The 16,444-nt window shown below is 37.5% G+C and overlaps 1 protein-coding gene across 2 annotated transcripts in view; it reads right to left on the reverse strand.

Annotated features, from left to right (window-relative positions):
* The window catches only part of pcdh11 (protocadherin 11), a 131,852-nt gene that overhangs the window by 64,318 nt on the left and 51,090 nt on the right, over nucleotides 1–16,444 (reverse strand). The window contains exons 1-2 of one of the 2 annotated variants that reach the window (XR_003051894.1): nucleotides 15,330–15,717; nucleotides 10,468–10,527 (exon numbers count right to left, since the gene is read on the reverse strand). Coding sequence is in view for 1 of the 2 variants with exons in the window: in XM_025062961.1 (XP_024918729.1) it covers nucleotides 10,468–10,527 (60 nt within the window). In the remaining variant the exon portion in view is untranslated. Of the gene's footprint in view, nucleotides 1–10,467; nucleotides 10,528–15,329; nucleotides 15,718–16,444 lie in introns of those variants that run through there. The other variant, XM_025062961.1, reaches the window with a different exon arrangement.

Consider the following 16,444-nt stretch of genomic DNA (forward strand, 5'->3'; position numbering starts at 1 on the left):
GATTGGGAAATAGTTGAGGGAAAAAAAGTTTCTCAACGTGTCTTTAATTACAGAATCTGAATTACTTTATTGTTGGGAGTGGGGTTGATTCCTTCACATTACTTTACTTTACTTGTGACCTTACTTAATCACCAAGCCAGCAGACCCTCTTGACTCTCTTGACTGACAAGCTTTGAATTGATTTCCTGTTATGAAGATAAACCTTCAGTGAAATTGTATGGAGGACAAGAGAAATCTAAGTGCTTGAATAGTCACAGTCCTTAAACACACTTTATCAACTTGTTGAAATATCGTACAGTCTTCACAACCTAAGTCTATTGTCTTCTGAGGAATGTTTACCCAGGTTTTCTTTTTTAAATGAAAACTGATAAAAACTAGAGCCACATTTCTCCTGATTAAAACCTAAGCTAAGGTTCTCAAATACTTTAGTTTTATGGTTATCATTTTCTTAGTTGTGTTTATCTTAATTTCCACCTTTGGCTGTGTGTTTGTGTATTTTTTGTGTTATTCCTGCATATTGCCACCAATTTAATCAAGATTTATTATTGTTATTTACCATATTATATAAAGAAGATGTTATTAGCAATGGAATTCTTTGAGAATTGTCAACTTAATCATATACATTGAACAAAGCACATAATAATAAACAAAATTATGGAAAACCAAATAAGAGGATTACTGAAGTGTTCAAAAAGTGACCATGAAGAAGAAATAATTGTATTTGCTTCTTCGTCTTCCAATATATATGTGTATATATGTGCAGGTGTATATAGATATATGTGTGTATCTGTACCTGTCCCCATGATAAAGGTATACATAACATATAGTTTAGCATAAATAATACATTTACAGACATACATCTATAACTGCCATACACACAACAGCCAGGTTGTTTAAGGTTGAGTTTGAAACGTAATAAAAAATACAATACAGAGGCCAGCTCACTGCCTTTTTTTTTTGTGCTCTTGCTAAAACACACTGGTGTCAATTTTTTCTGGCAGTACATTTAGTTAAATGTGTATCATTGATGTGATTCAACCCCATTGAGCACAGAGTGGTCTCTCTTCCACAGCTCGTCTGGACCCATCAGAGTGAATCGTGCACACAAAAGCAAACTTCTCCTTACCGCCACGGTAATTCTTCCTTCTCTTCTACCACCACTGAGAACCAGTCATAATAATATCTTTGTAAAAGGCAAATGTATGCTCCAGGAGGTCAGTCCCATGTGCTTCTCTTTCCAATCTCTTGCCGTTTCTCTGGCCACAGCCAAGTGCATTAACATATGTTCTCACCGTGCACAGTGTTACTCTGCATTGCTAAATGCCTTATTACAGCAAGACCTGCTCCATGCTTTCTGCTGAATATCCATAAGTTGTGAAAACACAGCCGTATCTGCCCACTCAGAACTGTAGGGATGTCTCTCACATGACATGGGAGCTCCTTAACATTTAGTCAGAGGCTGGCTCCAGGAAATTGATATTCATTCCCTCTGTGGTCGTAATGTGAGGTTGTAATAATGACAAATAAAAGCAATATTGCTGCTGGATGGTACACATTGCGCATAATAAGGTCATCTGCTGGTTATGTCTTTTTTTCACTTGTATTTATGCCTTTTTTGCATGCAGACTCAAATTGTCCTGCTATGATTTTACATCTCCAAAGACTAGTGTAAAATATGTGAAAGAAGGAACAAAGAAAAAAAAATTAACACAAAACTAGTGCATTGCAGCGTGTTCCTACCTCTAGGGCTTGTAATCATTTTCTAAACTGCATTCTCTCTAATTATTACATTTGTTTTGGGCTTTTATGGGTTTAAAATAACACAAGGCTTTTCACAGATCTTACAATCAGTGTCACAGAACTGTGTCTTCTAGGATCAGTAATAAGAAGATTGAACTGGCTATTGTCTTGTGATAATGATGCGCACAATACAGGAAATTGGATGAACTGTGCCAAGACAGTGAAATACAATGAGGCATTATTAATCTGCCTTTTTTTAAGAACACTATTCAACAAATTAGTATATAGAAAAATACAAGTGAGAGATGAGGATTGGCCGGGACAAGATGACTTAATTCTGTTCTGGATAAAACCCCGCGTTTGAGGTTCACTAACAGAAGCCTTATCTTCATCTGTGGATAAAAAATGTCACAATAGTTGTAATTTTACCTGGTCTGCACCCACTGCCTGTTCTTATTCTGAGCTAATTTCAGAAGGATGTACAGACTTTTGGGCGATTTGAAAGCGGCTCCAGTATCAGAGTAGAGAAGAACTTTGTCTCCTCCTTACAAAAGAACTAGAGGTGGGGGTGGTATCTATGTCACCCCACAGCAATGCATTGATTTATAATAGTTGGGACCAAAAAGTAAGAAGGCCAGGAAACATCAGTAAAACACAAAAGCGGTGAATATTATTTTACTCATGAATAAAATCATTAAAAGAAGCTCTTTCTAACTTGGGGAATAACAGCGTTTCTTCAGCATGTTATGATTAATGTTTTATCTATAAATAAAGGTTTGGGATTTCAATGGGTTCTTATTAATATTTTTTACTTTTTTGTTATTCAGGATGTGACTGATTTATGACTTTATTCTGCTTCTGACAGCCAGGATCATCCAAGGACACGAGCTCTGTTTGCTTTAACTTTGAAGATCTTTTTCTAAGACAATCTCTTTTGGGCTGCATCATTGTGTAAACTAATGAAGCCTCAAAGGCTTTGTTTAAGCCATTAAACATGGAAATGTAAGTGCACACTTTTCTTCTAATGGCAAACAATTACATGACAATAATGTGGCCAGGAAAATCAATGGCAGTGAAAAAGAATTTAGTGTCCAAGTGTTCGAATGGCCTGATTGCAAAATGTGTGCGTGTTTGTGAAAGCGCTATTGCATTGAACATGGAGAAATGATTATGAGCATATATAACATGGTACAATGCTACACAATAAGTTTAAAATAATCAAAGATATTTTATTCCAGCTGACAGTTATTCTCTATAATGTATGATTTACACTGTTTAATACTCCACTTCCATTAGACTTTCTATATTTCAGGGTTCAACCACTGGATTTGGGGCAGGTACCAGGCCGTGGATAATCTTTTAACCAGGCAAGAATAAAAAAGTTTGCATTTTTCTTTACTTGCACTGGTCTGATGATAAATTATTATATTTATAATATGTATAAAATTATGATTTATTGTGTCCACACACACACAGACACACCCTTGCCTCTGGTCTACGAAGTAATTGTTTGGCATAAAAATGGTCCGTGATGCAGAAAAGTCTGGAAATCACTGCAGAAAACACACACACAGCAATGTTTTCATAGGACTGGCTCCATGTTGCACTAGCAATAATATTTTTAACTCATTTGGAGGTGAAAAGCATGGATTAATGACCTGCCCAATTTAGAGATAAACAGCCGTGCTCACTATTTTAGTAAGACGTTCAGTGTTAACTTAACCTAATTCTGCATGTTTTTGTCCTTTAGGAGGAAACTGTAGTGCCTGGAGAAAGACTGAAGACCAGAGGTTGACCCAGTAAACCAGAGTTCCTGCCAGTAGGAAAGACCACTGAACACTGTGTAGCCTATTTTGGATCATATATTTTCACTTATTGATTAAAGAAACAGCTTTTTGTTGAGTATTATTTGCAAATTCTAAGTAAAAACCCAGAAACTAAAGGTTATTTTAGACCCCTTTTTAACCACATGGAAATTAGAAATAACACTTGAAATTAATATTATTAACAATATAAATCTATTGCAAACATATCTAATAAACAATAAAAATGAATCATACAGGTTGCTTCTATGCTAATTATTACATGAAAACCAAGTCTTGAGGAGATGAGCTGAAAAGTAATGGTGAGTTTATTAATTGAAGAGTGGGTGAAATCACTACATCTGAGAAAAAGGGTTTGACTTGGAGTGTGCTCAGTGAAGAAAAATCCATAACCCACAGAGGCTAAATTTCATGTACTTTCAGAGTGAGTATTTTATTTAAATTATTGTTTCTCTGTTCAGCTAACAATCGGCTCCGACACGTGAGCCTTTTCCTTTTAATTTTGATTAAATTGTTTAGACTTTGGCAGACATTTCATCTTACATGTCTCCCAATATCCAGCACTAAATCAGCAGTGGGGACTGTTGTTGTGTTTGTCTAACAAATTAACTAAATGTAGGGCAAAGATTGTGACTATTGGGGTTGTAAAAATTGCAAATAAAAACACTGCAACAGGAGAAAGAAGTCATAAGTGATGTTGCTGGCACAGTGGCACGTATGTGATAATAAACACAGCACATTCCAACATGAATCACATCCCTCCTGTTCCAATTTTAGATGCTGCAACATTTACTTTACTCAGTACAAAGAACAAATTCATTTCCTATGCAAGTCACAGATGAAGATGTAAAGAGATCTTTACAGATGTACTGTACTGCATATGTGAGCCTGGCGGTGTGCAGGATAATGACTTTACAGTGTGTGTTATTTTTAATCTCTTTGCGTTTTTTTCCTTCACATAGTCAGGTGTTGACAACACAGATAAAAATCCAATTTATTTATTTTACTCATGTCACTCTGCATTGGTGCATAATTAGAATGTAGAGAGAAAATCATCTTATCGAGTATTTTTCCCCTTTGAGTTTATCTTCCTTAGGTCTTACTGGTAGTAGACTGTGGTATTCACTCTAATCCTATATGTCCTTTCATCCCCTAGGTTGATAGATAAAAAAAGGACTCACAACTTAATAGAATTTTTTTTCAAGCTTACGTCAACTGATTTTGAAGTACAACAGCGGTGTCCACACTTTTTTGGCTTAGGAGCTACCTTTCACCGTAAAATAATCTGCAGGTCCTACTTCAGCAATATTAAAAATATATATTTACTCATATAAACTGAATATGCTTCATTTACATACAAAGTACATCAACATACATGACATGTTAAAGTACTTAGTACTTAGTATGCAGTTCATAATTTATATGGTTACTACATTCATTTAGCACTAGACATTTCATATAAACACAAAATGAGATCCATACTTTTAATGTTTTAAAATTGCTCGATCTACTATTGCTCTCTTTGAGCTCTACTGATTAGTCTCTATCTACTTTTTCTTAGCAGCAAGTCATATGTTGAATATTTAATCTAACTCCTGCCGTCTTTGTACAATCCATGGGAATCCTTTAAGTAGGATGAAGTAAAATAGTACTATAAAAATGACCTAAATCACCATGGCTGACTCTCAGACCTGGTGATTTATCCATCAGCCAGGTGAAGATGCTCATATGTTAGCAGTCCTGGGGCCCAGGCAGCTGGACCACAGGCCTGGAACACACAATGACTTCCTATTAATTGGGTGGGGAATGTGGAGGGAGCCTTTCACCTCAAGGTGAGATTTCCATGTGGATATGGCCCCAAGCACAGGGGTCCCTGACCCTAACCACCTGCACTGATTTGACAAATGATTCTATATCAAAGGCCTGTGCACTAATTTGGGTGGTAATTGATTGGAAATGAGGCCCCTTAAATCCCTGATTGGTTTAGCTGGATAGAGTGGAGAGATATGCTGTAGGAAGCGAGTGAACTGGGAGACCAGCATGGGTGAAAAAGTGAGAGAGAGAGAAAGAGAGAGACAGGGGTCCAGGGAAATCTAACACTGATATCGGCCACATTTGCAGTTTGAAAGCATTCGGAATGAATTTTAGTCAGATCTGCAATTTTATCAGACAACAAGCAGAAAAAATATATAAATATACACACACACGCATATATATATATACACACGTGTGTGTATGTGTATGTCTATATATATTTTACACAGTGTCACATCTGTTTGTGTTGGTTCTGCTAACGCAGCTGCCAGGATATGTAATTTGTTCATGTGTTTATGAAGATTAGATTTCACCATTCAGAATAGAAGTTGGTCAGAAATGGAATATTATTGATTTGTTCCACATGGAGGTGTGGTCTGGTTCAGACATGTGAGCCAGGCAGGCTGGCATTTGTTGGAATGATTATACTTTGTAATTCTTCATTTGTTTTTGTTTTTTTACCCTTATTGTGGAAAATGTAAGTCTAGACGTTACTCTTGAGAGCTACCTCCAGGCCATTACAGGAAGAGCACTTAACAGTAAAATGAATGAAATGATTGCCATTGCATCTATGATGTAATTCATTGTATTTGTATAAATCATGATTTTATGTTGTCTTACAGGATATTTGTAATACTCTACAACCAGTAACATAAAATGAATTCTACTTTAAATAATAAATCCAAAAGACCATTCATAATTAATAGATTAACATGAAAGTGATTTCAAGTGAAAATGACTAATTTTTAACATAAAATATCACATCCCTATAATTTGCCTGGCTCTTTGTCCATTCTACAAAAATGAAACTATTTTTAGTGGTATTTTATGCCTGACGTGACGTCCATTCACCTATTCTTCACATCTGGACAAAAGGCTCTGTAATTTTGTTGGGAAAGTCACACAGCCGGTGATTTCAGATGTACCAGTCCATTTGAAAAAAGGCGAGTTACCTCTTGACCCCTCACAGGCAAACCTCATAGCTCAGGCTTTGGTCTTCCATTATTCATCACTTCATGTTTTGATTGAAAGTTCAGTTTTGAGAAAATTCTATGGCTTTGAAATAAGATTTTCAATTCATGCCCAGTCTGTGCAGAAAAATATAAATAAAAAGGCTTCTTAAGTGACTGTGAGCCTCACTTTAGGCATAGAAAAAGAGCAGAAGAGCAGAATACGAAGAACCCTTGGGCTCAATTGCACCCTCTTTAGTAAGGTAGAGGTTCTGGAATTGGGGGAATTATGGAACGCATTCTAAAAATTATTTTTATTGCTTTTATTAAACTTAAATAATTTGACCAATATTAAACCTTTCATGCTCTTGTCCTTCTGCAAAAATAAACCAGGAGATGATGGCGCTCTGGGAGCGCAGCTAAGACAGTGCTGTGACATATAAGTACAGCAGGGCACCGCCTTTGGTACATGGTGAGCCGTGTACCTTTTGCCATTTGACACTGACATGTGGTGCTCACTAATGACAGATGAACCACACTTCTGCTCCCAGAGGTCACAAGTGACCTTTTGAATTGTCTTTTTTTTTCAGTCACATAGCATTATTTGTCTGACGATTGGCCACGAATGCAACCCCAGGCATGGTGGCGGAGCCTTCGGTCGTTTCTGCCTGTCTTCTATGATCACATCTACCTTTGAAACTGTCTCTGTATGTTCATGACGGGGGACAGAGTGATTGAAAATGTGCCCATGCTTTTGTGATGACTGGCACATAGTGCTGTAATGCATTATCAGGAAGATACCTTGCTAAACCAGCATTATGCTGCTTGATGCCTTTTATATCTGCATGACTAGGCTGCTGTTTGGATGCCAGAGGGATTCCTTTATTGTACTGAATGAATCATCATTAAGATGTGCTTATTCAATTGGCTTTTTTTTTTTTTGGTATTTCATTAGTGGCATTTGGTGTCCTTGCACGTGTTTTCATGTTGGCCTTTACAAGATAGAACGGTCTTTTGAATTTCATCACTCAGTTAGTACACATAGTCAGGGAGCTGTGAATGGCTCTTATTATAAAGCTGTAAAAAGGCTGACTGCGGGTGTGGAGTTTAAGTTTACCTTTGCAGTTTCAGAGCTGGCAGGAACAACATGCAGTGCAAGCCCCATACTGACAGAGGTCTTTGATCCCCACCCCCAACCATTGGCCTCTCCATCTGTCACCTAACTAGATTGTAGTGTTCACATAGACACATTCATGTACTCATGCATGCATGGCCACACATTCCTCCACACATTCAGACAAAGTGATTCTAGCCAGAAGACGACCAGCCTTATGCATTAGTAAAGTGCCTAATACTCACTGTTTAAAGTATACGCTTCTAAAAGATATTTCAGGAGTTTCTTTGCTCTGGGCTGCAGTTATAGTACATAAATATGTATGTACAGTATGTGCACATCCCTATTCACATTATTCTTATTCTGTACTGCATAAATGAGATAATGTTATTCATGCTATACACACAAAAGAAAAAAATATTTTTATATAAAAAAAAAAGATACTTTCTACTGCCTAAAGCCAAGTGTCAGACACACGATCCTAAAACTACTTTTTACCTTCGCTGTTGTAGTGTAATCATGCTCTGAGGTGAGTCCACTCATCAATTATTCACAGAATGCTAGATTTTTATCCTTTATCTCCTTGCCAGCTGACAGAAAGCATTTAAGGAAGAAAACAAAGGGGAAAATAAAGTGAAAAGAGAGAAAAGCTGCTCGGTGGGTGAATAAAAGAGGTTGTGGTGGACAGAAAATGCTCTCATTATGTGAGTAATAATTGTGGTTTAACAATGTGCAGACCTCTGGGAATTTCAGTATGCAATATATGGCCTTTGGAGTAGGATCACTATGGAAACCAAAGGCCCTGAACAACCTGCAGTGCCCACCCACTCGGACAGCCGTTAATCATCTTCGCTCAGATCCTGGCACTGCAGAATTTGGCCAATGTGTCAAGAAGCAATTATATATACTTAGTGCTTAGGCACCCGATCTCCTCCCTCCCCACTCCTTCCTCACTCTCACACTCTTAATATAATCACAGAGTAGCCAGTTTAAAAGCCCTCCGTTCATTGCTCTGTCTAGGGGATGCACACAATGCAGATGACGAGAGGTGTAAAAAGAAAAAAGATATTCCATTCCAAGACTCATTATAATCCGAATATTCTATTCATATAAATCATATTCCACCATTTACTCACTTTACCAGCTGTCGTGTGCTGACTGACACACTGAATTACCTTTGCCGGCCCAATACACTTCTTGCACATGTTTGGTCTGTGCCAATCACGGAGACAAATTTAAGCTGACTTAAAGGGAGATTATGTGCTGGTGCAGAAAGCAAACACGGTCTTCAAAGCAGTGGTGCTGTCCATTACCATTATCAGTCCTGATCAACAGGGTAAACATGTTAAGAGATTAAATTAGAATTAGTCAAGACAGTTTAGCAGAATTAGTACTCAGGTTTTTTGCATGCTAATTTAACAGCACAAAATAATAATAATAAAAAAAGACACACATGATAGCTAGCCAGAGCAATGCTGCCACTAAACCCGGTAGCTTTTAGCTGGATAAAAGTAGCTTCTCTGTTCATAAGAGCCATTCACTACCAACCAATGTACAAAAATGGTCAATTTTACACTTGACGCCACAAAATGAATCTCCTGTTTTAAAAACTTTAACATTCACAGCAAATTATAATAAAATTTAGTTTATCTGTTTTTTTATTGTTTTATTTATTGTTTTATTGTATGTATTGTATGTTTATTGTTCTGTTAAAAAAAAGCTTTTATTATTTTCTTTGACACTCAGACTTGGATATTCTCTGCTAACCCCTATTTTTTCTATTTCATCTTTGGCTTTTTCTGTAGCACTGCATTTTTTTTTTTTTTTTATTGTTTTATTGTATGAACATGTATGTATATTATATTTTTATATTATATATATTTTTATATATCACATGACAAAGGAGAGTAAAGTGCATCGCACACACATGCTTTGAATTTTGCCATCAACATCCTGTTCACAACTCTGTCATTAAGAGTGATTCCTGAAAATCAAGGTCCCAGGTGAAGGCCGTTCAGTGTACTTGACAGAGACGGTGGACAAAGGAGTATTGTCTCTGACAGGAGGGTTGTGGGTAAGATATCATATTTTAATATTATTTACTGTCCTAGCCTCCCTGCACTGCCTTCAATGCCACTAAAGTTATTGTGTACAACTTGTGGTGCATTAGTGATGTAGAGCGGTGTTAGGGTTTGAACACTTGATGACAACCTGTCAACAGCTTCCTTCCACTGGGTTTCTTTTACCACCGTCCACTTTTGCAGAGCCACTCTCCATCATACCGGTCATTCATCCATAAAAGTGCACAGGGCAATTTTGACACATTTGGTGCTAAGTGGACTGAAATTGTGTGATTTTCACTGCATAACACATTAACACATTCACAAGAGTCATGCAGAGGTTAGAGCTTCTTCAAAAATAAAAAGAGTTGAGACCAGGGGAGTTAAGTGATGACTGCATGTATGTCAGGGAGTAATTAGTATAGAAAAAAAACATGTCATTTTCACCTTCAATAAGAGTAAAATAATCATCATAACACACATAGTGGTTTGGAAAATAATTTTGAGCTAAAATATAAAATTCACGCAGTTAGTCTGTATTTGTGTTCCTTTTTTTGACATTATATAACAGCAAGTCTAGATTGCACAGGAAGTAAGGCAGGAACTGATATTATATAGAAATCATTAACAAACGTGTGTCCTCATCAAGAAGACTAGTTCAAAGAAGACCACAGAGGGCTGAAATTATGTGCAATAATTCAGAATATTATGACTCTTTCCTTCTCTGACAGCAAAAGGCAGCTTACCTTATGAGGACAAATAGGGGGCGGTGAGTTGAAGGACTTCTCAGGTGTCTGACCAGAATTCTACAAGAAAAACACCAAAACATGGAGGTTTTATTAATGCTTGCAAATACCAACAAACCTCAATATGAGTCTCTTTTACTAACATTTATACAATATATTTTAAGGGTTTATATAAATCACTCAAAAAACAACAATTTTGCAGCACACTAATCCAAGACTGCAGCTTTAGAGAACAGCCATCTTATATTTTAAATCTCCATAATGTCAATACAGTCTTACTGCATGTCATTTAAAGGGGCTACAGTAATCTGTTTTGTCCCCTAGTCTCCCCTCCCTACCCTCTCCTTTTTGTTTCTGTTCTTTGAGATTATAAGCCCTTCTTTGTGCAAAGATTTTACTGAACATATGTTCAGATATTTGTACACACATTTGAATGCGTTTTTTAATGATCATCACATGGTAATACACAAGACATCACTCAGACACGAGGAAACATCATTAAAATAAGGAGACACAAGGTAAGTCAACAAGCCAAGAACAGATGGTCTCACTGCTTGTGATTATGCAAAGATGCAAAGTATTTGCATACTCACAATCCCTTAAAAAAAAGGAAATGAAAAAAAAAACAAGATAAGAACCATGACACCATCTTGAGCTGACCTCAGTCAACAGTGAAAACTGCCGTGATTGAGGTGAGCGCAGTCCAGAGGCAGAAAGCATGGGAAACTTCTTGGGAAAACTACTGAGAGCTGCCTCCTGGGAAGGCCGTGTTGATTTCCAACCAGGTGCCTCAGTTACGTCCTCATATCCAATTATGTGCCTGAGGAAAGTCTGATGCTCCCTGACACCATTAATGGCTGCCTTATGGTATCACCAGGACAGATGAGACACTCATCTCTCCAGACTCTTAACATCTATATTTCATTGCAACACATAGATAGATAGATAGATAGATAGATAGATAGATAGATAGATAGATAGATAGATAGATAGATAGATGGAGAGAGAGAGAGAGAGAGAGAAACGGCCCGACATTCACTGTAGCATAAACACTACCTCATGAAATATAAATGAATAAATGGGCCTTGCTGGGACGATGGGATGATGGAATTAGTAGATAGAATTTTCCCCACAGATTGTGAGGGCTTAATAATCATGATATAATAATTGATGTGACAAATAAACATGAAACATTTTCTTCGGGGACACGAGGCAGGAAATGGAATTTGCTGTCATGTGTGTTTTCAGCACAAGCCAGCTCAAAAAAAACCATGCATGCATAGAACAGGCATGATTTCCAGAGGGAAAAGCAGCACAGCCATAGACAGTACGTTGGAAACCTGTGACTTATATATTGCACAGTGCCCTGCACACTGTTTACTTAAGCGCACTGGCAGAGAAAACAAACAATAAGAATAAAAATAATATTTAAAAAAAAACCTCTTGGAGGGGTTAATTATAACATGAACTGCATGTAAATGATCCTGCCCTATAACCAAGTGGGAGCTAGTGCTAATAGGACTAAAAGCAATAAATAAAATAATTTATGTTGTATTTATTTCACAGATTTCATTTAATTTTGAGTTTTAAATATATATATATTTAAAAAAAAAACCCACAAAACTGATTTTTCCTGTGTCCTCTACAGTCCAAAAGTTTCAGAGAAAAACAAACGCAAAAACTAGTTTGACATTTTGGATTCAGGGCTTTAGTTTGTGTAAAAAAAAAAAAAAAAAGAGCAGTTCAAGCTTGATACACACCACAGATATATCCCTTTAAACCCCTCTCCCTTTAGTACACAAACACAAAGAATGAAAAGCTCCCTTAGAGCATCTCATTTATTTATTAAAGCAAATTTACTTTTTGCTATCCCCCGTAAGACTTTTGAGCCAAAGAAAATCTCCTTTTTAGCTGTGAACCTTTTGTCCCATGGCGCCGGCATCAGTCACATGTATGAAAAAACGTAATTACCGGTCATAGGCTTTTTAATGAGCACATGTGCACTGCACATTTGCAATGGCTTACTTGGATGCTGCCAAAGGACACAGAAATCCGACAACGTGGTTATAAGAGGAGTGACGGCAACAAACATCTAAGAAGTTTTCATACTCACCTTTACTCAGGGACTTATTACATCAGAATGGAGAAAAAAAAAATATTGACAAGGGCTTGTGACAAAGGTCCTTAGGTTTCACCACATATTGATTTATTTTTTAGGTTACGGTAATTTAATGCGGCCCAGAAATCTGCAAGGTATGGTATCTAACAAAAATGTATTTTTTTGAGAATTGAACTGGCCCAGGGTGTCTCTTTGTCTGATTTGTTGGCGACATGCTAATTTAGCAAGGATCTTATCTGTGGTATGATATGGAACAAAATGTATTTTCGGGCAAGTGTAACATAATATTTCTTCGTCTGATAGGTTGGAGCCATGGTGATTAAACAAGGGCCTGATCTGTCTTTGGTGGCTTTGGTTTGTACTTCTGCAGCATCTTTTAGCTCTGCCTGAAAAATGATATAATCCCCAATAATAATGACACAGAAATGTTGCTCCAAAGACCCAGTGATCCACACACTGTCGCCTGTATCATGCAGCAAAAGTATCTAGTTTTTGTTCTTTCTAAACTATTAACATAATATAGGATTTCATAAAAGATCCTTCCATTTCCTACTGTTTATCCTGTTCCAGAAGATACGGAGCCAAGCCCCGAACTCAGTGGCTGAAAACTGGGGTGCACCACTGACATGTTGGCTGTTCAATGCTTTGGCAAATTCTCAGCCACTATTTACTTTGGAGCCAGTTTCAGTTAACATCATGTGAAAGGCCTGGTGCAGCCCTCCTAGGTCACTGGTCCATTACAGGGTCACATACAGCAACTTACAAGCATTTACACGGTCAACTGAGAGTCCCATTTATCCTAACAACCCCAATTTGAATGTTTTTAGACTGTGGGCGGAATCCAGGATACCAGGAGATAACCCACGCACAGATGGGGAGAACATACAACGTCCCAACAGTCTTAAGAATACATCTGTCAAAGGAGTTCAATATTTTACTTCAAGTGCAGAAATAAAAAATATTTCACAAAACAAGAAACCAATGGTCAAAATGTAAAACCTTACAAACTGGAACACATGCATTATTAACACACTGATACACTCAACCTTTAAAAGAAAGTTCAATTTGATAAATATTCACTATGAGAATACAGGAAACACAGAATAACTTAGTATTGACTTGAGATGAAGAATTGTTGCCGCTCACACAGCGGGATGATACAAAACCTATCAAAGTGTGAAGCGCGAGAGTGAGAAGTGTTATCAAAGAGTTCAAAGAGATCCACATGCTACAGAACAAAACTGGCAGAGGTAGAAAATCAAAGATTTCAAAAGTTCTGAAGGGAAAATTACTATGTCTACAGATTCGAGAACAACTGCCAAGACAACTGTATGACTTGGACCAGTCTGGACTGACTCACCAGAGTCCTGCACAAATGTGGAATGCCAGGTAAAAGACCAAGAAAATCGCCAGTTCTGCCTTAAGAGACATCTATAAACAAGACTGATTTGGATAGTTCTACTTGATGAGCAATGACTAAATCCAATTGGCTACAAAAATATGTAAACAAAAATATTTTCTTACATCAGAAATCTGAAATAAAAAGCAATTTTTCCACCTGCACCTGCATGAACTAAAAATGCTATCTGCTTCTGTGTGCCACCATCCTTTAATCATGTGTCGTGGGCCGTGCAGTCACTGTGAATCTGAACACTGCTTAAATTAAATTTACAATTGGTAAAATATAAGCCAAATATCAAAATTAAATTTATTTCACCTAGTTTTATGTGGTTTTTGCTCCTAAACCTGAGCACATTAGCTCCCTCTTCACACAGGATTGTTAACTGCCTGTGAGGTGTGGATGATTTTTGTTTTCAATATTGTTCATGCTGGAGAAGACCTGCTTACATACATATGTGGATCCTAAGAGAGATGCATATGTAACCAATTTTAGTGATATAAAAGTGAATTACAGTATAATATCACATATATATATATATAAATCAAACCATGGGTAGAATCAGAACACACCAAATTCCTCAGGAGCTATACACTGTGCAGCAATGACGACTCAGACAGAGAATGATTGTTTAGTAGCCACTCTTGTATTTTTACAATAGTGAAAACAAAACAATTTACACAATAAAATAAAATATCAATCCAGATGATCAAAAACAAATTATTATAATTATCTGTTAAGGCCCTTTACAAATGCAGACAAGGTCACATCTATTACATTCTTAGATGCATCATTACATTCTTAGATGCATCATTAAAAGGTTAAATGTCAAAACGCTACATAATGCATCAAACTTGATTCACAAGTCTTGAATCTATTTAATTCTTAAATCAAGATTCCATTGTACAACATTAAACATTCAAGAAAGCGTTCAAGTGTTGTTCAAGTGAACAGTGTCTAAATAATACTCATTATGGTACGTAATCATTAATATTCAAAATATACCACATTCATATCAAAATTAACATAAACTCACGTACAAAGAAGACACTAAGGAAAGTACGTAGTAAGCTGTTTTCAGAGGTATAACAGAACTATTTCTATAAGCCTACTAGTATGAAGAAACGACAACGCCAGTTACTTCAAACTCAGAATTAATAGCACCAGAGAACCTAAAAGAAGCACACGTTTCTCATCGTTTTTATGCGTTTCATGCTGAGCACGCAACGTTGTAGCAGCTCTCAAACAGGTTACGAAATTAGGCCTTTAAACGCCGAATTAGCATTAGCATTGGCGCTGGGAGTGTTAACGGCCATTCTTTTTCCAATATCTGATCGGTCTTACCAACGTTACTTGTCTCCTTCAATCAGACGCCCTATTCACAGTGTATGTCCGTTTTTCCCAGTCATTTTTGCATACAGCCCAGTTCTTTCTCGCTGCAGATATCGAAGAGAACCGAAGAAACGCTGCATGAACTCTGAACTCTGACCCCTCACTCACTAGCTGAACGTGACCCGCGTAGCTCTTGATTGGCTGTTAAGGGCTACACTCCCTCTCCCGTAGGGTTAGGTGAACGGAGTGGTGCATTCAATGCAATACGACATTTGGAAGGTTGTCGAGATGCACAATAAAGATTGATTAAATATACACTCTCTTTTATCGGTCTCTTATTATGTTTTTCTCACCAAGGCTACACCCCAAGGCATTCCATGGGGTTGAAAAGTTTGATAGATTACACACCAACAAGTGTCATGTGTTGGCCACTAAGAGACAAAACTGAAATAAAAAAGGATTTACAAATGCACCACTGTAGTTAAACAATTAACAAACTAATAGAAAATAAATTTAAATTAATTATTCAATATTTATTTTCCAAAGCCAGAGGAACCGTGCAAATGCTGATAGAGTAGGGTCTTCTGACCAAAGACATAATTATCTTAATATGAAACCCTTAGGTCTTAAAAGGGAATCTTCACAGATTTACTGAGGGGGTCTGGCCGCATTCAAAGACGCAGCTTCACAACCTGGCCCGAAGAAAAGAACAAGGGAATGATTCAGTGCTGAGTGGACAGGGGACGTGTGGCCCATTCTCTCCCACATCAGCTTGTCCTCCATTAACCACACACATAAGAAAGCTTTATACTGTCATCTTCGGCACCACCCTCCCAACTACCAGGCACAGCCATTAGCATACGGCACTTTCAGGGGCTCGTGGCTGCCTTTCTTTGCTCCCCCCACCCTTGACATTGTTGCCCCACCACGGCCCCCACCATATAAAATATAGCTCTCCCACTAGGATTAAAAGAGCAATGTAGTTCAAGGATTATCAAACGCCTTTGATCATGTGACTGACAGAAGCAGCACATAGCACTGATTATATTCTCTTTTTCGCTCCTTCTGTCTCTATTCCTCTCAATGGACCCCCCCCCCCCCCCCCCCCCCGGCTCTCCCCTGTCTCC

This window comes from Cynoglossus semilaevis, chromosome 15 (assembly GCF_000523025.1).
Source record: "Cynoglossus semilaevis isolate Cse_v1.0 chromosome 15, Cse_v1.0, whole genome shotgun sequence".
In the NCBI taxonomy this organism is placed as follows: domain Eukaryota; kingdom Metazoa; phylum Chordata; class Actinopteri; order Pleuronectiformes; family Cynoglossidae; genus Cynoglossus; species Cynoglossus semilaevis.